Raw genomic sequence first — 21,321 nt, 5'->3', positions numbered from 1 at the left:
GGATGTTTTTTATATCAGCGCCATGCCTAAAGGTCACCTCCCAAAGGCAATTTGCTATTTATTGCTCCTGCTGAAGAGCAACGGGGCAGGCAGGATAGAATTTCCTCCCAGAAAGGGATCCCTTTGACCGCCATAGATTCGGTTTCTCCTTCCCTAGTTACAAGCGCGCCAACACCTCTCATTTTATGACAACTATTCCTTTTTCTAATTCAGCCCGCCGGATAAACTGATGCAGGAGGTGGCCGGCGGCGCTCGGCTGCGGTTGCTGCCCGGTGCGGCGTTCCCTCTCCTGGGGCAACACGCGGGGCTAGTCATGGTAGGATGCCATCGCTGTGGAAACGGATAAGCTTCTCGGCGGCCTCGGTGCTCTGCGTCGGATCCGTGGCCCTCCTGCTGGTAGCCCTGTCCACGGAGCGCTGGGTTACCGGGCGCATCCTGTGCAAAACCGGCGTCGACATCGTCAACGCGTCCCACCCGGAGCTGGAGTTGTTCACCGGGGACGTCTACTATGGTCTGTTCCGCGGAGGGAAGACCAAGAAGTGCGGGCTTGGGACCAGGCGCTCCAAAATCCACAGTAAGGCGTCAAAGCAGGGTTGCATGTGTGGCAAACTTTGAAGCCTAATTTGACTCACGTGGGTCAGTCAGTTTATTCGTAGATGAGGAGGATTGATCTACAATTAATTGAATAATCAACAACTGTTTTAACAGTCGAGTAATCGTTTAGAGCCATTGTTTAACTTAAAATTGTTTGAGTTCTCTAATTTCAGCCTCTTATAGTAATTATTGTGATTTCTGTAATCATTCACGAATATTCAAAATAAGACATTTAAAAAAATGCTTTTACTTTGAAATATGACAGAACCAGTAACTGAATACGTTTAAAAAAAAAGGTTAAACGATACCAAATACACTAGATTAGCTGGTTAATAAAAATTAATTGGGGACACTTTAATCCAAAAAGAAATGTTATCCTATTTTTAGTCGATGGAATAATCGATAGAATTGTAAATGGTTAAATGACTGAACTTATACAATAAAAAAAATAAAAAAGATTCGATAGTGACAGAGCTGTTTCTAATAATTTGGTCTCCCAATTTAGCTACTGTTCAATAGATTTAAAAAGTCTACACACCCCTGTTCAAATACCAGAGTTTGAGATACAAAAAAAAAAAAAAAATTGAAATCAAGAAATCTTCCAACCCCGCAATTAATGTGACCTATAACCTGTACAACTCAATTGTAAAACAAAATAAAGTATTTTCAAGTGGATAAGGAATAATAAATAAAAAATATATATAATCAAGTGGCTCAAGTATGCACACCCTCTCATAAATAGGGGATGTAGCTGTATTCAGAGGAAGCACACACCTGCCACCATTTAAAATGCCTCTTACTAACACCAAATAAACTTGCTGTTCTAGTAGGCTTCTTTAAAATGAAGGTAGCCTATAATAACCCAATGTGGCGTGCGTGTACTGTAGTCTTCCCAAAGCTGGTGCATACATTGAACGGCGGCCTACACGTGATGGTGATCCTCTTCCTGCTGGCGGCCATGTTCTTCGCGCTGGTCAGTCTGTCCTTCAGCATTTACAACGCACGCAAGGTCCCCTACCAAAGCATCAAAGGTCACAAAGGACTCTACCTATGGAATGTCATTGCCGGTACGTGATTCTGGTGTTGCTTTACCTTGTCATGTGACTGTTTTGCATAGTCACTTGTTGCCAGGTAGAATTCTTAGCCCACAAACAGCAATAAAATTATTTTTCAAAATCGTTCATCCCTATTGTATGACTAAAATGTTTCCCCCTGTTGTGTCTCCAGCTGCTTTCTGCACCCTGGCCGCCGTCTGCTTCCTGGCAGCCGTGAGGCATCACAGCCTCACCGAGCGCGTGGTCAACTACCGGGAGAACCTCTTCGCTTTGGTTGTCCTGGACGATGCGCTTGACTGGTCTTTCTGGCTTAGCGTGGCCAGCGCGACCACTCACCTGGCCGTGTGCGGAGTGGTCGCCATGAGCCGAATCAAGCTGCCTAAAGCAGAGGTCAAGATGCCCGAGCAGCCAACCATCTCCTCTCTGGACTTGCTCTACTGACAGTTACAGTAAAGATGGTGCCAGTCGTAGTTTGCATTCTGGAAATTTGCCAAGTAGAAATGGCTTTACACGAGAATTGGATGTGATTTCCTCTGTAGTTTGTAGAGATGGACTGTGAAAGTATCACACTTAGGATCTGAAGACTACAACATAAACGATGGCCAATATAAATGCTTATGATCACAGATTTCCAGGAGATAACATAGGAAAGAAAACATATAAAAGCACTTTTTATCTTGTTTTGCATATTGTTCAGATATTGATGTTGTAAAGGACATTTGTTTTGTAGGTGTACAGTATATGTGTCTATTATTTATTGAGGTTATTCTTCATCAGATAAAAGATGTCCATTGATTTATTTATTTATTTATTTTTAGATCGTGGGTTACTAGTTTAAATAGCCAAGGAAGCGTATATTTTGCAGTTAAATAACTGTTCAAGTACTTCAAAATAGGATTGTATTATTACTGTATCTTAATTGCACTGGCAGTACGAGTGCTTACCACCTCTACCATGAATTTCCTGAGTTTTGGGGTAGGAATGTCAACCCTTTTGTAGCATTTTCTCTTCAGCAGGTGTGTATGCATTTTAAAGAAAATTATTATTATTATTATTATTATTATTATTATTATTATTATTATTATTATTATTATTATTATTATTATTATTATTACCACCACGTTGGGGTACAACTGTTAAAAATTAAAATGTAAAAACACAAAAATAAAGTCCTGTACAGTACTGGGTTGCTTATAAATTAATAATAAATTCATCATGTATTTTATATTTAACCTATTTAAATTTTAGTCATTATTACGCGGGATTTATTTATTTATATATGTATTTATGTATTTATTTTAAATAATTTTTGGTGGTTGCCAGAGTCGCGGGTTGATGACGTCACCTGCCAAGCGCCTTCCTCTGTGCTGGTCTCTTTCCGGCTTATGTGTGCGACCTTTGACGCCGCGCATTGTTATAGTTTTGTACCTTGTCCCCACGCATGATAACGAGATATCGAATATGTTCCTTATGAGGAGAGCTGCCGTGCTGTCACTCTCACGGACCAACTGCTGTCGGACATTTTGTTCCTCGAAAAGTCTCCAGATGGAAAGAAAAGTGGGTGACAGCCTCGGAGCATTTCAGAAAGGGTTAATTTTTGTCCTATTTACAATAACGACAGCTTTTAATACATTTAAATGTTTTTCCCTTCTTCAGGGTTTGGTGCTGGGGGTTTTCGAGAAAAAGGGAGAGGAAGGCAGTCTTCATTTGACGGAGGCAGCAGAAGGTTTTGACCGCAAAGTGTCTGGAAAGCTGTCCGAATTACTGAAAATGTCCGTGTTTATTTTTTACATTCAATGAAATAATCACCCTTAGTCCCAACATTATGTAGTCATTAATTGCTGCGTCTTACTTTATGTGTTTGCAGTTCTGGACCGTCTCTCAAAAAGGGCAAAAGCAGAGTATTCTATGGAGTACACAAGGTGGGGAATTGCATGTGTATAGAATAAAAAACAGGCTTTTAACAGCAAAGAAAGTCATCATTTATTGGTTGTTTGTCATCCAGGACTTCCCCTGTGTTGCCGTGGTCGGCCTGGATGATGTTACGGCAGGCGTGTGCACGGCGGAGAACTGGGATTCCGCCAAGGAGAGCATCCGCCAGGCGGTGTCAACCGGCTGCAGGGTTCTTCAGGACCTGGAGGTGAACTACGTGGAAGTGGACGACTGCGGCGACCCCCAAGCGGCAGCGGAGGGCGCCTTACTGGGCCTGTTTCAGTACGACCAGCTGAAATCCAAAAAAAAGCCCAAAGTGACTGTCCAGCCTCATGCCAGGTACGACCAAGAGTGTCATTTATTTAATACTGCAGGATTTCTTCATATGGTAGCTCAAGTCAACAACTTTAAACACTGCTACGGCATTTGGTAATTGGCACTATCTGGATGTGTCTATGGCTACATTTAGTGCCAAAGTGGCAGCGTGGGAGAAAGGAGTGCTGTATGCCGAAGGCCAAAACCTAGCCCGCCTCCTCATGGAAGCCCCAGCCAATCACATCACTCCCACCGCTTTCGCTAAGACCATTGAAGAGCGGCTGGGGCAGTATGGCGACCGGGTTGTAGTCCATAAGAGGTATGATATTTATTGCTGATTACTTTTTTTTAATAGTAGACATGGATGACTTTCATTTGAAAAATGAAAATAAATAATAAATAAAAATACAAATAATTTTTTAAATGCAATATTTGATGGGATAGTGAAAAAATGCAAGCAATTGAGCAAGTGTTATTGCCTCTGCATGTATTTATTAGGCATGTATTTTATTGACTCCTCACAAATACACAGACAAAATAATAATTCACAAACTGTTTATTTTTTTTACTGTTTAAAAAACGTGTACAGGAATATAATTAAAGTACTGTAGTGCTGTAGACAGCGCTTTTATTATTTTTTTGCTTTTTTCCCCTATTTTTGCATTTTCAAAATACATTTATAAATAAATATTATTAATATGAATAACACAAAATTTCAAACTTAAAACATTGTTCATATTTAGATTTCTTAAAATGGATATCCTATTGGCCTTAAAAGTTCTATAAAAAGTCGTTTGTGGTCAAGCCAACATTATGTTGGCCTGACCGCTTGTTGCTAGGCAGAATTCACAGGGGGTAAGAATGACATATGCCAGTTATGTTGTTGGATCGTCAAAGTATGTCAATTTTAATAACTGTTCTGCATTAAATTTCCTACCCTCAGAGCCCAGGCATGGATCGAGGAGCAAGGGATGGGTGCGTTCCTCAGCGTGTCCAAAGGCTCAGAGGAGCCCCCTGTCTTCCTGGAGCTGCACTACAACGGCTCGCACGACGGTGCCGAGGCGCCGCTGCTTCTGGTCGGCAAGGGCATCACGTTCGACAGGTAGACTGCCACGAACGCGCCCTGACGACTCGTCCGTTTGCGTATGATTTATCCTCTCTTCATAGCGGCGGCATTTCGCTGAAGCCTTCCGCTTCCATGGATATGATGCGGGCCGATATGGGCGGAGCCGCCACCGTGTGCGCCGCGGTCGTCACGGCGGCGGCCCTCAAGCTGCCCATCAACATCATCGGTGAGTTTTCTCTCTCTCTCTCTCTCTCTCTCTCTCTCTCTCTCTCTCTCTCTCTCTCTCTCTCTCTCTGCCCTCTCTTATCCGCTCTCTCTCGAACTCTCTTCTTTTTTTTAACAAGCAGCAAAAATGTTGATAAACATTTACCTAAGTAAAGGCAGATTTTTGCAAATGGTAAAAAAAAGAAATAAAAAAAAAAAAAAAGAAACAGAACAAGAGTCTAAGAGTAAATTATAGTGCAAGCTATTTTTTGGGGAGAATGAAATGGTGAGAATTAAACAAGGTCTCAAAAAAAATCATTATCAATGTAATTATCAGTTAATTTGACAATCAATTAATTTTGCACGTCTTAATCCATTGTATTGAAAGGGTAAAACATGAAAACATTTTATTTTGTGTTATATGAGCTTGTTCACTGAAATTCACCAGAAATAAACAAATTTGAATTTCAACTTTTTTTTTGTAATTAATGGTGCATTTTGTGGGAAATTATTGAATTGAATATTGTAGTTTTTACAGCAATACAATACAATTACAAAAAAATCAACATTCTTCCATTCCATTCCATACGTTTTGATGATTAAAATTAGACCTTATGGTCAAGCACAATTGACATGTAGTAATTTTTCCCTACGTTTTTTTTTATTTTTTATACTCCGCTAGGCCTGGCTCCGCTGTGCGAGAACATGCCCAGCGGCAAGGCGACCAAACCGGGTGACGTCGTAACGGCGAAGAACGGGAAAACCATCCAGGTGGGTGGACATTTTGAAGCCATGTCATTCGGATGTATAGAAAAGGGATGGTACATGTCAACTGTGACTCTTGTTTGTACGCGCAGGTGGACAACACCGACGCAGAAGGCCGGCTCATCCTCGCCGACGCGCTCTGTTACGCACATACCTTCAACCCCAGAGCCGTCGTCAACGTCGCGACGCTAACAGGTGTGATTTTCGGTTATCACGCTCTGATGTCACCGACGTAACTACGAAACACATACAAGCGTGACTGTGATCATGTTTGCTAAGGCGCCATGGACGTCGCGCTGGGCTCGGCGGCGACTGGAGTCTTCACCAACTCTGATTGGCTGTGGGAGCAGCTGCACAAGGTCACACAGACGCACATGCCCGCCTCTATAAGTGCTGATGTTAACAAAAAGTGTTTGTTTGTCGTCGTCGTAGGCCAGTATCGGGACGGGCGACCGCGTGTGGCGGATGCCTTTGTTCCAGCATTACACCAAACAGGTGACGGATAGCCAGCTGGCCGACCTCAACAACATAGGCAAGTACAGCAGGTGCGTATGTCGCCGGGCGCCCGCGATGCATCACAAACTGAAAAAGGAGCTAAACGTGCCCAAAACGGCGTCCGATTTGGTCCCTGGCAGGTCGGGAGGCGCGTGCACGGCGGCGGCGTTCCTGAGGGAATTTGTCACTTCGCCACACTGGGCTCATCTGGACATCGCAGGAGTGATGAGCAACAAGGATGAAATCCCGTACTTGAAGAAGGGCATGTCGGGAAGGCCCACGCGCACCCTGGTGGAGTTTGCGGCCGCGTTGGCGCACAATAAATGAATGAACACATTTACAAATGCAGTGGTGCCTTGAGGAGAGGTGCAACGACTACATGAGTAATTCCTGTAACTTGATTTAACCATTTCATGCACAAATTATGATGATAGGATTTTTTTTCTCAACTGTTTTTAGGATTCATTAGCCTTGAAAAAAAAAAAAAAAAAAAATCACCTTCATTTTTTTTTTTTTAAACATACATTTTTCAAGGAGTTGGTGACATGTCCACTTGGGTGGACAATGTGTATTTGAACAACAGATAAAATATGTTTGTAAGAATAAATAACAAAAAAAAATGTAAATATGATAGAAAATGTGTGATTTTTAACATCGTGTTCACATATTTTTAACATATTATTTCAAAACTACTACATGTATTGCAAAAACATTTACCCAAAGAAAAATGAACTACTTTATGAGGTACAAATAGTACTTTTCTTTTTCTGGCAACCATTCAACATCACTGCCGCAGTCTTCATTCCCACTTGAGTCAGATGCTATCTGGTCGACTATCCTGTAGCTTTTCCTAGCATATTCTGCATCTCACAGCTGCGAAACTAAACTTTGTCATACTCATAATGAACAGATGGGGACATATGTTCTGTTCTGTTAGGCATCACTGAACTGCTGAATGGGAAGGAAAAAAATTAACCCTGATACAAAACATGAGATCAAAATCAAAACATTTCTGGCAGCTGGGGTGACAAAAAATATGGTGAAAAAACAGAAACTTATTCTCATAAAAATAAGTTTCTCCCCCATAAATAAAATAAAGTTGTAATTTTAACAATATTTTGCCTCATTTTCAAGTTGGATTTTAATTAGAAACATTTTCACATTTGAAACGAATTCTATTACCTAGAATTTTTTGTTCTAATATATGTTTCCTCCTGTAAACATAATTTAACATATAAATTATACATGTATTTAAGGAAATACTTCACACTAAACGTAAATTATAACGATGAATACTCACTAAGAATGTAATTGGGTCAAAAGTCAAACGTTCGTCAGCAGAATTAAAATAGTTTATAAAGCATCAGGAATTTAAGATATTTTTTTTCAATATTGTATCATGTTTTTACGAACACGCACTATCGCGCAGGCGTATAAAGGTATTTTGTTGTAGTGGTGTTGCCGTCGTTATCGATCCAAGCTGGCGGGATCTTCTGCGCATGCGCGTCGCCGATCTCCCAGCATCACCGATAGCGTCTTGACAGCCCTCCATTAGTTGCCCCCTCCAAGGTGGCTGCCACGAAGTCATTCGCGCATGCGTATGCAGAATCCGAAGCCTTTTTAATGGCGTCGTCCCTGAGCGGTATGTTTCCCGGACAGCAACCACCCACCGCGCACCCCGTCGCAGGCGCAGGTGGCCCGGGCCAGCCTGGTTTCCCCGTACCGGGTAACCGGAGCCAGGGAAGCAATACGCTGGTGGATGAGCTGGAAGCCTCGTTCGAGGTGGGACACTTGCTAAATAATAATAAAAAGCTAGCCGTGAGTGCTAACTGGTTTAAGCTTAGCTGTCTCTCCTGTAATTATACCAAATTCTGTGTATTTTTAAGCAGTTTTGTAGGTTTATTAAATTATTTTCTTTGCTAAATAAAAGAAATACATCATATTTCATTTATTCTCCAGGCATGTTTCGCATCTTTAGTAAGCCAAGACTACGTGAACGGAACTGACCAGGAGGAGATCCGAACCGGTCGGTGAACTTAACGGTTTTTTTTGTTTGTTTGTTTTTGTTTTGTAACGTTTTCACGTCTCTATGTTATTATTAGGAAATTCAAACAATTAGTATATGATTGTTCCGACTTCCAGGCGTGGACCAATGCATACAAAAGTTCCTGGACGTGGCCCGGCAGACGGAGTGCTTCTTCTTGCAGAAGAGGCTGCAGCTGTCTGTGCAGAAACCAGAGCAAGTGGTCAAAGAGGTATTGTATTCTCATTAATAGTTATTTTCTAAAGCTTTATGTTTTTTTTATATAATCAGAGTTGATTGTTTACAACATGTGTGTATTGCAGAAATAAAATAAACAACCTTAGTGAGTTTTTGTGCTGTTGTTTGTGTGTGACTCTCCCTGTGCCGTCCAGGACGTGTCCGAGTTGCGCAACGAGCTCCAGAGGAAGGAGATGCTGGTGCAGAAGCATTTGTCCAAGCTGCACCACTGGCAGCAAGTGCTGGAGGACGTCAGCGTGCAGCACCGCAAGCCCAGCGACCTGCCGCCGCCCGGACCCTTGGCCTTCCTGGAGCAGGCCTCGGCCAGCTTGCCCCCCGCCCCTTTAAAGCCAAACTAATTGGGACCCTTGTGGACTGTTACTCGTACAAGTCAAATCAAGCTACAGGCTTGATGAAGTACGCAGAACCGGAGATTGGCAGTTTTATTACCTCCGCCAAGGACAAGAGCATACAAGGTGATGGCTGTTAGTTATACGTTTGAGAAGATGATGGAAATTTCCAAAAATTATGTAGACATTCTTTGGCCAGCCACATTTTCATTACAGGTTGACCTTTGGCTGCGTATAAAATGATGAAATCAACACCGTTTTTTTTTTTAATATATATTTTATGCTTAGTATGTTGTGGCAATTTCTGGCATGAGCTATTGGTGTAGCCCCAAAATAAAAAATTGATATGTCACGTCAACCATTGTCCACCTTGTGGGAGTTGCCTTCTGTCGAAGAGCTGCAGGGTGTGGTGGTCATGGGCAATGGTGATCAATGTAAGTTACAATTATGTGATGCGAAATTTCTGTTTCATTAAATATTTACAGTTTGTTTTCTTATTTATAAATTAATAAGTGCATGTATTAAAAGATTTAAAGGGAATAATTTTCCCTAATTTATTTTTCTTTTTTTCATTTCCTGAAATGTCGCTTCAGATGGGTTGGTTGACTTCACACCATGACAGGCTTGTTCTGGCTGTCTTCACAGCTATCGGCTGTCTCAGTTTGCACTCCTCACAGATGGACGAGAGGATCAAAAAAAAAAAAAAAAAAAAGCTCTGATGAGCTAATCTCCACATGAAACTGAGGGAGTGCTATTATCAGCAATGCTAGTTGATGGGTATGTTGTGTGCATTGTAAGTGGACGTATTTAGGTTCAAGTTTTTGTATATATGCATTGATAGGTCCACCTGTTTGACTTGACATAGTCATTAGGCCCCCATTTTGTGTATGGAACATTGCTGTCTTTTGATTGTGTGAGTATGATTTTTTATTTTATTTTTTAATTCTATCAGAGTAATTTTTAGATCTCAGTTGAATGCATGTGGGTGGATAAATTCTACTATATTCGTGATCTTCCACCCCTAAAATTACTATTTTGTACATTTTTATTTTTATTTTTTATTTTTTTCTGATTTGGTTGTATGGTCGTCATCATAAAATAGTTTGTTCTAGTGTAGTTGCGATGCTATTCTTGGAATGCAATGGCTGGCTATTTATATAGTTTTTTTTTTTCGTTTTTTTTTCTTTTTGAAGTGCTTGTACAATTCTCATTCTTCTCTCGTATACGTTTCCTTGCAAAATAAATCTGACAAAATTACATTATGACTTTATTGAAAAAATACAACAAAATTACATTTTTCTCAGATTTCATTCACAAAGTTTTTTTTCCTATTGTAGATCAATTTTACTCCCCCCGCCCCCCCAAAAAAAAAAAAAAAACATTTTTTATTCCATAAAATAGGAATTTTTTTTCGTATTAAATTGCAGTTTTCAAATAATATAATTACATTTTTCTTCATTTTTTCCCTTGAAAATGATGTATTTGTTTCTCATAATAGTGTAACTATTTTTGTAAATTGCAGCTTTTAGTTATAAAATTATAATTTTTCCCAATTACTTTCCCCTCCCAATAGTATTTTTTTCTGAAATTACATTTTTGAGTACCGTTGCAACTCTTCAAAAAAAAAAAAAAAAAAAATATCACTTTCTGTGCAATGAACATTACAGTATTCATTACACATTTCATTTTTGCCCAATTTTTCAAAGTTGATCTTATAAAATCGTTTGGGTTTTTTTAAATTGTTTTTTTGTCATATTGTATGTTTTCTTTTCTTGTAGATTTTTTTTTTTTTCTTAGCGCAGCGTTCCCCAATTCCGGTCCTTGAGGGACGGAGTCCTGCAGGTTTTCCATTTTTCCACCTACCAACACACCTGATTCACGCTGATAACGATCCTTATGTTTAGTATCAGGTGTGTTGGTTGGCGGGAAAAAAAACCCTGCAGGACTCCGGAATTGGGGAACCTTGTCTTAGCGTATTGTTCGGTCCTCCACCTGTTGATGGCGCTGTGGTTTCCTTGAGCGACTCATTGCAGGCATCGAGGACCCTCTTTGCCGCCACATCTCGTTGTTTGTGCGTCTGAAGGAGCTTGGAGGATGGAGGAAAAGAAAAAATAACATGTAGCTTCTCTCAAACAAACACACCCAGCAACGAGGAGGGACACACGAGGAGAACGTTCACAAACGTCTCGTTTAGCCTTCCTGTCACTTCTCAAGTCCTGAGTAGTCGGCTTATAAAGTGGTATCACCAGCTCGCTCCGTCCTCCTTCAAGAGTCGCCGGCTGCCCTCGACATCCGCGTCCGCTCGGAGACGGGAGAGTCACCGCGGTCGGGCTCCGGTGTAGCTTAAACCCCCACGCCACCACACCCGCGACCGACCAGCAAGGACGAAAACACCGCGCGGATATGGAATGGTGCATGCCGCTGGGCCAAGTGTGCTGCCGTTGAATACAAGCGGAATCATGGACACGCATCCACTGTAAGTCAGTCGAAATGGGATGAAATTAATAAATAAGAATGTGTGTGCGTGTTGACGTTTCCTAATGTGACGGATGATGCCGCATTGACAGGCGGTATGTGGGTTGGGGGGGATTGAGGGAAGAGGGTGGTGGTGGATGGAAACCCGCATTAGAATGTTGGTGCCGGATATTTTCTTTGTGATTTTTTTCTCTCTCCTTTATTTTCTTGTGTTTGCGTGGGCGTGCCATGCTGCGATTTAATTGAAAGCAGCATAATGACACGAGTGCTTCCACATTCATTTAATCAAGTGCCAGTGTCGTATTTTCTACTCATTTTGCCCCTATCCTCGCGTTTTTCATACAAGAATTTCATTTACTGTTTATAATGTGCAATAATTTTAGAGTTAAGTGTCTACAGCGGGTTGCAATGGACACACAGAAAGACCAGAGGAGTCACAGAAACTCATAAAAGTCCTTGGATTTATTTTTTCCAGTGATGAACAGCTGTTGTGAATTTTGCTGTTCCCTCTTTGCCAACTGTAAGTTCATCAACAAAAGTTGTGAAACATTCAACAGGTGAACATTTCATTCAAAAGTTTACAGGTCAACAGTGGAGGCCTTTATTGATACAAAAGTATAATTTACTTGGAAAGCATATTGCATTTGGGTTATGGGACATGAAAATACGACTGAAAAATTAGCATAATTAAGTGGGATCATGATTTTGGCTGTCAAGTAACAATTATAATTGTTGGCAATATTTACTAAAGTAGTCAGCCAGCCAGCAGGGGGCGAACATGGGGTTAAGGTTTCTTTATGCTGCCTTCATAAGAAGTGAGATACTAGGGGGCCAGGGCCCCTTTTTTGTTTTATTTTTACACATTAACACCCTGTTAGACAAATGACATTCAACCCCCCCCCCCCCCCCCCCCCCCACCACCACTCCTATAAATAAATAAAAATAAAATGGTAACGTGAAGCAAATATTTAACGACAAAGTCATATGTTCTGCCATATCTTTAAGACAAAATCTCTCAACACAAATATGTACGCCTCGAAACTACAATTAATAATTTTAAAACCATATTTAGCAGTGTTCCGTTTTTCTGCATGACCAAAATTAACAAAATTGAAGATTTATGTCATTACTGCAAAGTGGCGCTGGGTTCGCTTTAGTGATAAGTAATCTTAGTAATCAGAATTTTATTCTGTCAAAAATCGGAATTTTCATTGGCCTTTTAAAAAAAATAAAAAATCTTTGTCGCACCATAATATTTCTTAATTTAGTGCTTGGTACATTTTTTATTCTTGGTATTTTTTTTTATTTTTTTTTAAAGTATCATTTTTTTCCATTCATTAAATTTCCATTTTGTTGTTGTGGAGCTCAGTGAGATTTGTTGGGTATTGCAATCTGTGTGTGCGTGTGTCACAGGTGCACAAGGCTTTGCCCGCACGCTCTGGACAAAGAAGATGGCGTGGAGAAACAAGGTGCGGTCACGCTCAACCCTCGACACATGAGGAAGGCCTTCAAAGTGATGAATGAGCTGCGCAGGTAATGATAATGCATTGAATTATCAATGTTTTTGTGTTCAATCTGTTTTTGTAATTTTATAAATGACGTGAAGTTGTATCTTTTTTTTAATATGTATTTTTATATTGTGTAAATATATCTGGCTAATGTAAAGTGTCGTAGCAATGTTTTAAGCCTACTAGAACATCTGAGCTTTCTTTGGTGTTAATTAGAGGTACTTTAAAAGGTGGCAGGTGTGTAGTCTCTCCCATTTAAAATGAGTTTGATTAGTTCAATTTTGAATACATCCCACTTATGCAAGGGTGTGCACACTTTTGCAACCACATGAATTCAGTTTTTTTCTTCCCCGCTTGACAAAGATAAAAAAAAAATATATATATATATCAGTCCAGTTGTACAGGTTGTATGGTGGAAAATGTTTGGAAATTGTTGTTGTTTTTTTTTTTTTAAATACATCACAAAACCGTGGCATTTGATCAGGGGTGTGTAGACTTTTTATATCCACTCCTATATGTCCTTCACCCCCAGTCAAAGCTTGTTGTGCGACGTCACCATCGTAGCGGAGGACGTGGAGATCACCGCTCACCGCGTGGTGCTCGCCGCCGGCAGCCAGTACTTCCACGCCATGTTCACAGGTAAACACACACCTCCCCGAGTTACCTACAAAGAAACAAAACGATTTTTGTGTGCAACAACAGGTGAGATGGCCGAGAGTCGAGCCAAACGCGTGAGGATCAAGGAGATGGACGGCTGGACTCTGGGACTCCTGGTGGACTACATCTACACTGCCGAGATACAAGTCACAGAGGAGAATGTGCAGGTGGCACGCACAATACGGCACAGTTAACGAGTAACCATAATAATAATAATAATAAAATGTTAATGTTAGAATACGCAAGTCTTCCTTGCCAAAAAAATCCAAAATCAGTATCAACCGAGTTGATTGTATATCGTGCATTGAATGGCTGAATGCTGTTGCGTGTGCGTGTGTCAGGCTCTGCTGCCGGCCGCGGGTCTGCTGCAGCTGAACGAGGTGAAGAAGGCGTGCTGCGACTTCCTGAGCTCGCAGCTGCACCCGTCCAACTGCTTGGGCATACGAGCCTTCGCGGACCTCCACGCCTGCTCGCAGCTTCTCACGCAGGCCAACTGCTACGCAGGTCATTTGGCTGGCTTACGTTTTCTAGTCTAGTCTAGTCTAGTTTGTAAATGGGTGTATTTGTTGGGGGGTTTTTTGAGGGGGGGGGGGGACACAAACTGAAAAAAATGAAAATGAAATGAAATTCTAAAAACAAACACAGAACATAGACACAAGGAAAAAACAACTGCCTGTGTTTTTGTGGGTATTTTTTTTTTTTTTTTTTTTTTTTTTTTTTTTTAATGTGTTTTGTTGTGTATGTGTTTGTCTATTGTTTTTGTCTCTATTTTGGTGTTTTTCTAATTTTTGTGTCGAATGAAAGGTGATTGTTGTTGTTTCAGAGCAACACTTCACCGAGGTGGTCGGCAGCGAGGAGTTCCTCAATCTGGGCATGGAGCAGGTTTCCAGCCTCATCGCCAGCGACAAACTCACCATTCCCACGGAGGAGAAGGTTAGTACGCACATGCACATGCGCGTTGCCATGGCGACACACCTGATATTACTGTTGTTGGCGTGTGTAGGTCTTTGAATCGGTCATCGCGTGGGTCAACCACGACAAAGATGTGCGCCAGGAGCACTTGGCCCACCTGATGGAGCACGTGCGGCTTCCCCTGCTCACCAGAGAATACCTGGTGCAGGTATCATCCCAGTAGTTATACTTGTGACAATTTGCAACTTTTACTGTGGGCTTAAACTTTTTAATCGTAACATTTAACTCATTGGATCCCAAAAACGTATAAAAACGTTCTATTTTAAATGTTTTAAGTATCCCAAGCTATTTTTTCCTTATATTGTGTCGGTAATTTAAAAATAACTTGGCAAATTATGCTTTTAGAGTAACAATTTGTGTGTTTTAACTGTTAGTCCCGGTTAACAAACGACTAAAAGTGCAGCAGTGTCTGTCTCTCCTTGCCCACACGCGAGGGCATTCCAGTCTCGGTACTGCTGTCAATGCTCAAATCCTGTTGTTTGTGACACCAGCGCGTGGAGGAGGAGTCCCTCATCAAGAACAGCAGCGCGTGTAAGGACTACTTGATTGAGGCCATGAAGTACCACCTGCTGCCCGCTGACCAGCGAGCGCTTATGAAGACGGCGCGTACGCGCATGCGGACACCTGCCTGTTGCCCGAAGGTAGCAAATAAAGCCCTTTTGCTTTGTTTTTTTTAAGAAATGCAGCATTTTCACGCCACCTGCTTCTTGTTCTGTTCAGGTGATGGTGGTGGTCGGCGGCCAGGCGCCCAAGGCCATCCGCAGTGTTGAATGTTACGACTTTGAGGAGCAGCGTTGGTACCAAGTGGCCGAGCTGCCCACACGCAGGTGCAGAGCAGGTAGGAAGCTAGAGAGGCTAATGCTAATCATAATAATATCTCACTTACACATAACAACGCTTGTCTGATCAACCTGGGCCTTGATGCATTTGTATTTATTTCAATTGCATTCAAATGAGTGTAAAGGGACGTTTGCATTTGTTCCCTTCAGGCGTGGTGTACGTGGGCACGTGCGTGTACGCCGTGGGGGGCTTCAACGGTTCCCTGCGCGTGCGCACGGTGGATTGTTACGACCCTGTAATGGACCGCTGGACCAGCGTCAGCAGCATGCAAGACCGCCGATCCACACTAGGGGCCGCCGTGCTCAATGGACTTTTGTACGCTGTGGGGGGCTTCGACGGAAGCACAGGTACCACCGTTTCTTTGCGGTGTCGTTTTTGCACTTTGTGGCATGGATGCAGCACAAGATATTGAATGACTGTTAGAATTTAACAGATGTATTATTTATTTTTTTTGTCAATTTAATTTACAACTTATTTACTTTTTTTTTTAACATCGTTTAGGCAAGGCAAGGCAAGTTTATTTGTATAGCACATTTCATACACAAGGCAACTCAATGTGCTTTACACGAGGAAAGACAACACATAAGCATCAAGAAACAGTAGTTAACATTCAGAGGAAAAAAAAAAATGAAAATAGGTTACAAACTAACAATCTTAAAACATTATTCAACAAACTTTAAAAAATTTAACATAAGAAAGTTTAAAATGATAATGATAAAAAAAAAATAAAAAAAATTACAAAAAAAAAAAAAAAAAGTTTAGAGCATTTTTTACATACTATTTTCAAACAGCTTTATTTCAATTAAGAACAATTGGAATTTAACAGGCTAAATGTTTTTTTTTTTAATCATTTTATTTCTCATTTATAAATAAAGTTTTGTATGGATGAGTGAGTAGTCTAGCTGGATCAGGTAATACATCTTGATCTCAATTTCTTCCTGCCTTGGCAGAGGCTTCTATTGCTCAGACTTGTCGCTGTGCATCTTAACAGGTCTGTCCACCGTTGAGGCGTACAACTCCAAGACGGACGAGTGGTTCCACGTGTTGCCCATGAGCACGCGACGTAGCAGCGTGGGAGTGGGTGTTGTTAATGGTAAGTGTTCACTTAGTTAGGAGTGCCCCAACTTCATCAATTTACAAGGTATTTTGTTTATTTTTATTTATTTTTTATTTTTATTTTTTTTAAGGGTGTCAATATTAGTGTATTAATTTGGAGTTACCGTAATTTAAAGTTCCTTTAATGTCACAATTTTTTTTTTATGCGCGATTAATGACCGCACCTTACTTGAAAATCACGACCAAGCCACAATTTAGCAATGATGAATTTAATAATAATGCACATATTTGTGGAGACTGTGGTCAAAGTTGTATGGTACAATTTTTAAAATGTACAGAATTTTACAAGTTACTTCATGTTAAAGATTAGATAACTCTTAATATGAAAAGAAAAATGCACTGAGCTGTCACCGTCTTAAAAATGCAATTTTGCCTCCTAGTGGTAGAAAAAAAATGACCAACACAAATCAATATCACACTCATTTTTAACAGTAAATCTTTTTCATTTTAACTCAATTCTATGAATTATTATGAAATTACTGTATCAATGATTTAAAGATGCAGCCATATTTCATCCAATTCATCATCATTTTTCCCCACTTTTATGTTAAGAGTATGAAACTTAGGAAAAAAAAATGTACATTTTATTGTACATTTGGAGGAATAAAAAATTGCGACTAATCATGAGTTAACTATTGAGTCATGTGATTAATTATGATGAAAAATTTTATTTATTACTTTATTTATTGCATGTTGTTAGCCAAAATGTCACAACAAGCAACAGGAAGCTTTTTATTGCTGCTAGAACTGTTCTTGTAGTACTGTATACGTTGTGTTAATTAAAGCACATAGTTTCAGAAAGTCTGTTAGCTAAATGCTAACACATGACACAAAACATCTTTTACAGCCTATTGATACTAGCATTGATTGTGTGTTTAAATAATGGGTAATTGAACACAAATGGTCACAATGCGTGTAGACAGATAGAATTACAGTACTCATGCATATATATATTTTTTAATCCTCTTCAATAAAGATGAATAGAGTTTATTGAGCTTAGAGACCTTTGTCTTTGTTTGTTTAAATATTATACTGCCCCCTGATGGCCAAGGTGTGCAAACCTTGAAAGACACACAGTACTAATGAGTATTGAAGCATGAAATCATGATGCACAAACTGTCGAATTCTGTCCATAATGTATATATTTGTGCGTTTGTCAGGGATCCTGTATGCCGTCGGTGGTTACGACGGAGCCACTCGGCAATGTCTGAGCACGGTGGAAGCATACAACCCCAAAAGCAACACGTGGAGCTACATTGCTGAAATGGGCACGCGGCGCAGCGGCGCAGGTGGGTCTTTCTTCCTTTATCTTCCGCTACGCCCGTCAAGCTTTTAATTTTCTTCCTGTGCCAGGCGTGGGCGTGCTGAAGGGTTTGCTCTACGCCGTTGGCGGCCACGACGGCCCCTTGGTGAGGAAGAGCTGCGAAGTATTCGACCCGGCCTCCAACAGCTGGCGGCAGGTGGCCGATATGAACATGTGTCGCCGTAACGCAGGTGAGGTCGGAGAGAGGAGTGCGTCGCTACTGCGTGCCGTTGGAGCATTTGGTCATGAAAGCTCAAACATATTCTTGATATTCAGCCTAAGGTACTAGTGCACTATTTATCTTTACAAGACAATTCGGCACAGTAGTTTAACAACTGTCTTACACATCACTTTGAAATTTTTACAATTGATCATTCCATCACGTATTCACCCCGCCACCCCACCCACAAATTAGCCTACGCTAAACAGTTAGCAATTGCGATTAGCATTAGCATGCTAGCGATTACGTTTCAGCTAAACAAACACTGACCACCATTTAGTACACACATACATAATTTTATCTAAATGAGTTGAATTGAGTGGATATAACTAATAATTTTTTTATTCTGTGCATGAGCATTATTAAACATCAACAAAATGAGCCCGTGTTAAACAGTTAGCAATCGCGGTTAGCAACGCTGACTGCCATTTAACGGCTTTCCAAAACGCGCCGACAAAATGGCTGTCTCACACGACGGCCACGCGATGTGACGCGTCTGTCTCAGGCGTATGCGCCGTCAACAACCTGCTGTACGTGGTGGGCGGCGACGACGGCAGCTGCAATCTGGCGTCGGTGGAGTTCTACAACCCCACCTCGGACAAGTGGACGCTGCTGCCCAGCTGCATGAGCACGGGACGCAGTTATGCAGGTGGGTGGGACCAAAAAACACAACACAGAGGCACAATAATTACAATCTTTTTTTTCTTTTTTTTCCCCCTTAAATACAGGAGCGCAGCAGACCAAAATATTTATCAAAAACGAGATAGAGGTTGTATTCCCAAACTAGAAATATTACTAGAAAAAAAAAAGACCAGTTTTGAAGGTAAAGTCAACATTTTAAAATGGAAAAACACTAAAAGTAAATAAAGTCATAACATTTAAAAGAAAAGGCAAACAAATTATACGATAAAGTTGTGTTATGGCAAAAACAATATCCCAAGATTTAAAGTTGAATAATTGTGAAAAAAATTAAAATAAAAAAATTATCCGGGACGAAAGAGGGCATGCTACAAGAAATAGCCCAAAAAAAATCATAAAAATTAAAAGAAAAAACAAACAAATTATACGACAAAGTTGTGTAATGGCAAAAACAAAATCCCAAGATTTAAAGTTGAATAATTTTGAAAAAAAAAAAAAATTATCTGGGACTAAAGAGGGCATTCTACAAGAAATAGCAAGCAAACAAAATGTTACTAGAAGGGAAAAAAAATTCAAACAACATCAAGATGTCGACGACATGAAAATTTAAATTCAAAATTGAATAATGTAAAAAAATAAAATAAATAGAAGGAAATGCCCTATTTTTTGGACCAGAAGGGACATTTAATTTCATCCAAAAAATCAACAAAGCGTCTTGTAATCTTGAGCGCTTTGCATATGTATCAGCTTTTCAATTTGTCACTATTTCTAAAGATTAATGGAAGTACTCCTACTAGCCTAATTCTGCAGTTGCTGTTTAGACCCAATGCAAGCTGCGCTTTTCTGGCAGCACATTGTTACAATGTGGAACCGGACCGGCACGATGTTAACGACACAGCCAGCTTCCAATAGCTGCAAAAACAAAGCAAAAAATGTTGCATAATTGTGAGTGCATTGACTTGTTTACAGATTTTTTTAGCTGTCAAACAAGATAGCATTTAGCATTAGCCAAAGTAATAACAAACTTTTGTCACCAAAAAAACGGAATGACTTTTTCTTCATAATAAGACTTCTCAGGAAAAAAAACAAAAACTTTTATCTTGAAAAATTACTTTTTCTAAAAAAAAATTTTTTTCTTCTTTTACCTGGTTTGCATCCAGGTGTGACAGTGATCGACAAGCCGTTATGACTGCTGGCGACGGCTGCCAGCGATTAGAAGCAGAAGTTGCATCCTGCTGAATTCTCACGCGGGATCTGCCGTTGTCTCATGCAACGTTTGCACGTTGGTCACTCACGTCGACGAGTTGAGAGACGAAGGCCGCGACGACCAAGGTGATGATGTTGGCGACCGTGAAGATTTTTATTTTATTTTTTGCACTTAACGTGAGCGTTAGGGAGGGTTTGAACCTGTGTTGGACAGGTGACCCGACCCAGCCTGGCCAACTGGGAGGTGCGGCCAGATGCCGCTGCTAAATGACTACTGATGTGAAGCTACTAAAAGTGCTAACATTTACTAAATGGGGAAACAGCTGCTCTCGAAGCGGGACTCTGAAAATCTTCTCATCGCTGGAGTGTCTGTGCGAATTTGTGCGCTTGCCTTCAAAGGTTCTCCGTTGCTCGTGAGCCCGTTTTTTTTTGTTTGCGGGCGCGTTCGTTCGCGTGCATTTTGAGTCGACGGCTGCATGAATGCACTGTTAGTTGGCCGCTCGTTTTGTTTTAGTGTTGAAGAGCGCCTGAATGTTCAAACGGTTGGCCGCTTCCTCCTTCCTTTTTTGCGATTCCTTTGTGCACACAGTGACGAAACGGAACAAAAGTTAAGTGGTTTGTTTCTGCACAGGAACTCCTTTGGACATACCGACAGAAAATGTGACCTATTGCTCTCAAAAAATCTGACATTTTCTTGAAAATTTGCACTTTTTTTTTTCCAGAAAACTTATTCTTGAAAAAAGTAGCTTTTCTTTAGAGCCTTTTTTTTTTTTTTAATACAGCTGGTTTTCAGAAAGTGAGTTTTTCCTCGAAAAACACTTTGCCCTTTCCGACTTTTTTTTTCATTTTTTTTTTTTTCAAAATGACTTTTTCAATGTGATCTTATATTCTTGTAAATTGGACTTTTGTAATAAAATCACGTTTTTTCTCAACCTCAACCCCCAACCCCTGTTTTTTTATTTTAATTTAAAATACTTTTTATTTTTTTTAAAGATTTTTTTCCTCAGAACTCCCCCCCCCCCCCAAAAAAAAAAAAAAAAATTCAAAAACCTAAAAAATAAAATGTCATTTTTCTCCAAAACTGACTACTCTGAAATGTGCTACATTTTTAAAATATTTTTTCTTTAAAAAAATAGGCTAGATATAAGATATTTTCATTTTTTTTCTTTGAATTTTATTTTTTTTTTGTCAATGTGACATTAAATTTTTTTTTCTTCGTAAAAGATGTATTTCTACTCCTACTTTTTGGAAAAACTATTTAATTTTCTCCAAAAAGTTGTTGTTTTTCTTTATAAAAAAAAAAAGACTATTTTTTTTCTTTAAAAAAGCATAATTTTTTTTTGCCAAAA

The 21,321-nt window shown here is 40.2% G+C and overlaps 4 protein-coding genes across 6 annotated transcripts; all 4 read left to right on the top strand.

Moving 5' to 3' along the window:
- Positions 1-257: 257 nt before the first annotated feature.
- On the top strand, positions 258-2,090 carry clrn2 (clarin 2). The gene is made up of 3 exons (XM_077523221.1): positions 258-574; positions 1,482-1,661; positions 1,822-2,090. The coding sequence occupies exons 1-3, from the start codon at positions 322-324 to the stop codon at positions 2,088-2,090; spliced, it is 702 nt and encodes a 233-aa protein (XP_077379347.1). The 5' UTR covers positions 258-321.
- A 904-nt stretch (positions 2,091-2,994) lies between these two features.
- Positions 2,995-7,052, top strand: lap3 (leucine aminopeptidase 3). 2 transcript variants are annotated; one of them, XM_077524259.1, is made up of 12 exons: positions 2,995-3,206; positions 3,306-3,421; positions 3,517-3,571; positions 3,655-3,920; positions 4,051-4,215; positions 4,840-4,998; positions 5,064-5,188; positions 5,849-5,937; positions 6,024-6,126; positions 6,211-6,290; positions 6,364-6,476; positions 6,567-7,052. In XM_077524259.1, the coding sequence occupies exons 1-12, from the start codon at positions 3,111-3,113 to the stop codon at positions 6,751-6,753; spliced, it is 1,554 nt and encodes a 517-aa protein (XP_077380385.1). In that variant the 5' UTR covers positions 2,995-3,110; the 3' UTR covers positions 6,754-7,052. The 2 variants fall into 2 exon arrangements, with proteins under 2 accessions (XP_077380385.1, XP_077380386.1); XM_077524260.1 differs by having other exon boundaries at positions 6,364-6,463; positions 6,567-6,743.
- Positions 7,053-7,981: 929 nt separating this feature from the next.
- Positions 7,982-10,293, top strand: med28 (mediator complex subunit 28). Its single transcript, XM_077524352.1, has 4 exons — positions 7,982-8,208; positions 8,386-8,452; positions 8,569-8,681; positions 8,842-10,293. The coding sequence occupies exons 1-4, from the start codon at positions 8,050-8,052 to the stop codon at positions 9,043-9,045; spliced, it is 543 nt and encodes a 180-aa protein (XP_077380478.1). The 5' UTR covers positions 7,982-8,049; the 3' UTR covers positions 9,046-10,293.
- A 767-nt stretch (positions 10,294-11,060) lies between these two features.
- klhl2 (kelch-like family member 2) lies at positions 11,061-21,089 on the top strand. 2 transcript variants are annotated; one of them, XM_077525112.1, is made up of 15 exons: positions 11,061-11,512; positions 12,925-13,044; positions 13,552-13,658; positions 13,722-13,843; positions 14,018-14,180; positions 14,500-14,609; positions 14,680-14,796; positions 15,140-15,289; positions 15,369-15,486; positions 15,638-15,835; positions 16,480-16,581; positions 17,765-17,893; positions 17,958-18,098; positions 18,633-18,776; positions 18,856-19,891. In XM_077525112.1, exons 1-15 carry the CDS (start codon positions 11,445-11,447, stop codon positions 18,912-18,914), a joined length of 1,848 nt encoding a protein of 615 aa, XP_077381238.1. In that variant the 5' UTR covers positions 11,061-11,444; the 3' UTR covers positions 18,915-19,891. The 2 variants fall into 2 exon arrangements, with proteins under 2 accessions (XP_077381238.1, XP_077381239.1); XM_077525113.1 differs by lacking the exon at positions 18,856-19,891 and adding an exon at positions 19,927-21,089 and having other exon boundaries at positions 11,063-11,512.
- The last annotated feature ends 232 nt before the right edge of the window (positions 21,090-21,321 follow it).

The sequence above is a fragment of the Festucalex cinctus genome, chromosome 6, assembly GCF_051991245.1.
Source record: "Festucalex cinctus isolate MCC-2025b chromosome 6, RoL_Fcin_1.0, whole genome shotgun sequence".
NCBI classification, from domain to species: domain Eukaryota; kingdom Metazoa; phylum Chordata; class Actinopteri; order Syngnathiformes; family Syngnathidae; genus Festucalex; species Festucalex cinctus.
Note: the sequence above shows the minus strand (reverse complement) of the source record. Positions and strands in the feature narration are given on the sequence as shown.

Coding starts and splice junctions, on each gene's coding strand:
- clrn2 (XM_077523221.1), top strand. CDS start 322: ATGCCATCGCTGTGGAAACGGATAAGCTTCTCGGCGGCCTCGGTGCTC. Junction 575..1,481: donor CAGGCGCTCCAAAATCCACA/GTAAGGCGTCAA, acceptor CGTGTACTGTAG/TCTTCCCAAAGCTGGTGCAT. Junction 1,662..1,821: donor CCTATGGAATGTCATTGCCG/GTACGTGATTCT, acceptor TTGTGTCTCCAG/CTGCTTTCTGCACCCTGGCC.
- lap3 (XM_077524259.1), top strand. CDS start 3,111: ATGTTCCTTATGAGGAGAGCTGCCGTGCTGTCACTCTCACGGACCAAC. Junction 3,422..3,516: donor CTGTCCGAATTACTGAAAAT/GTCCGTGTTTAT, acceptor ATGTGTTTGCAG/TTCTGGACCGTCTCTCAAAA. Junction 4,999..5,063: donor AAGGGCATCACGTTCGACAG/GTAGACTGCCAC, acceptor CTCTCTTCATAG/CGGCGGCATTTCGCTGAAGC.
- klhl2 (XM_077525112.1), top strand. CDS start 11,445: ATGGTGCATGCCGCTGGGCCAAGTGTGCTGCCGTTGAATACAAGCGGA. Junction 14,181..14,499: donor GCAGGCCAACTGCTACGCAG/GTCATTTGGCTG, acceptor TTGTTGTTTCAG/AGCAACACTTCACCGAGGTG. Junction 15,290..15,368: donor CACCTGCCTGTTGCCCGAAG/GTAGCAAATAAA, acceptor TGTTCTGTTCAG/GTGATGGTGGTGGTCGGCGG.
- med28 (XM_077524352.1), top strand. CDS start 8,050: ATGGCGTCGTCCCTGAGCGGTATGTTTCCCGGACAGCAACCACCCACC. Junction 8,209..8,385: donor AGCTGGAAGCCTCGTTCGAG/GTGGGACACTTG, acceptor TTTATTCTCCAG/GCATGTTTCGCATCTTTAGT. Junction 8,453..8,568: donor CCAGGAGGAGATCCGAACCG/GTCGGTGAACTT, acceptor TCCGACTTCCAG/GCGTGGACCAATGCATACAA.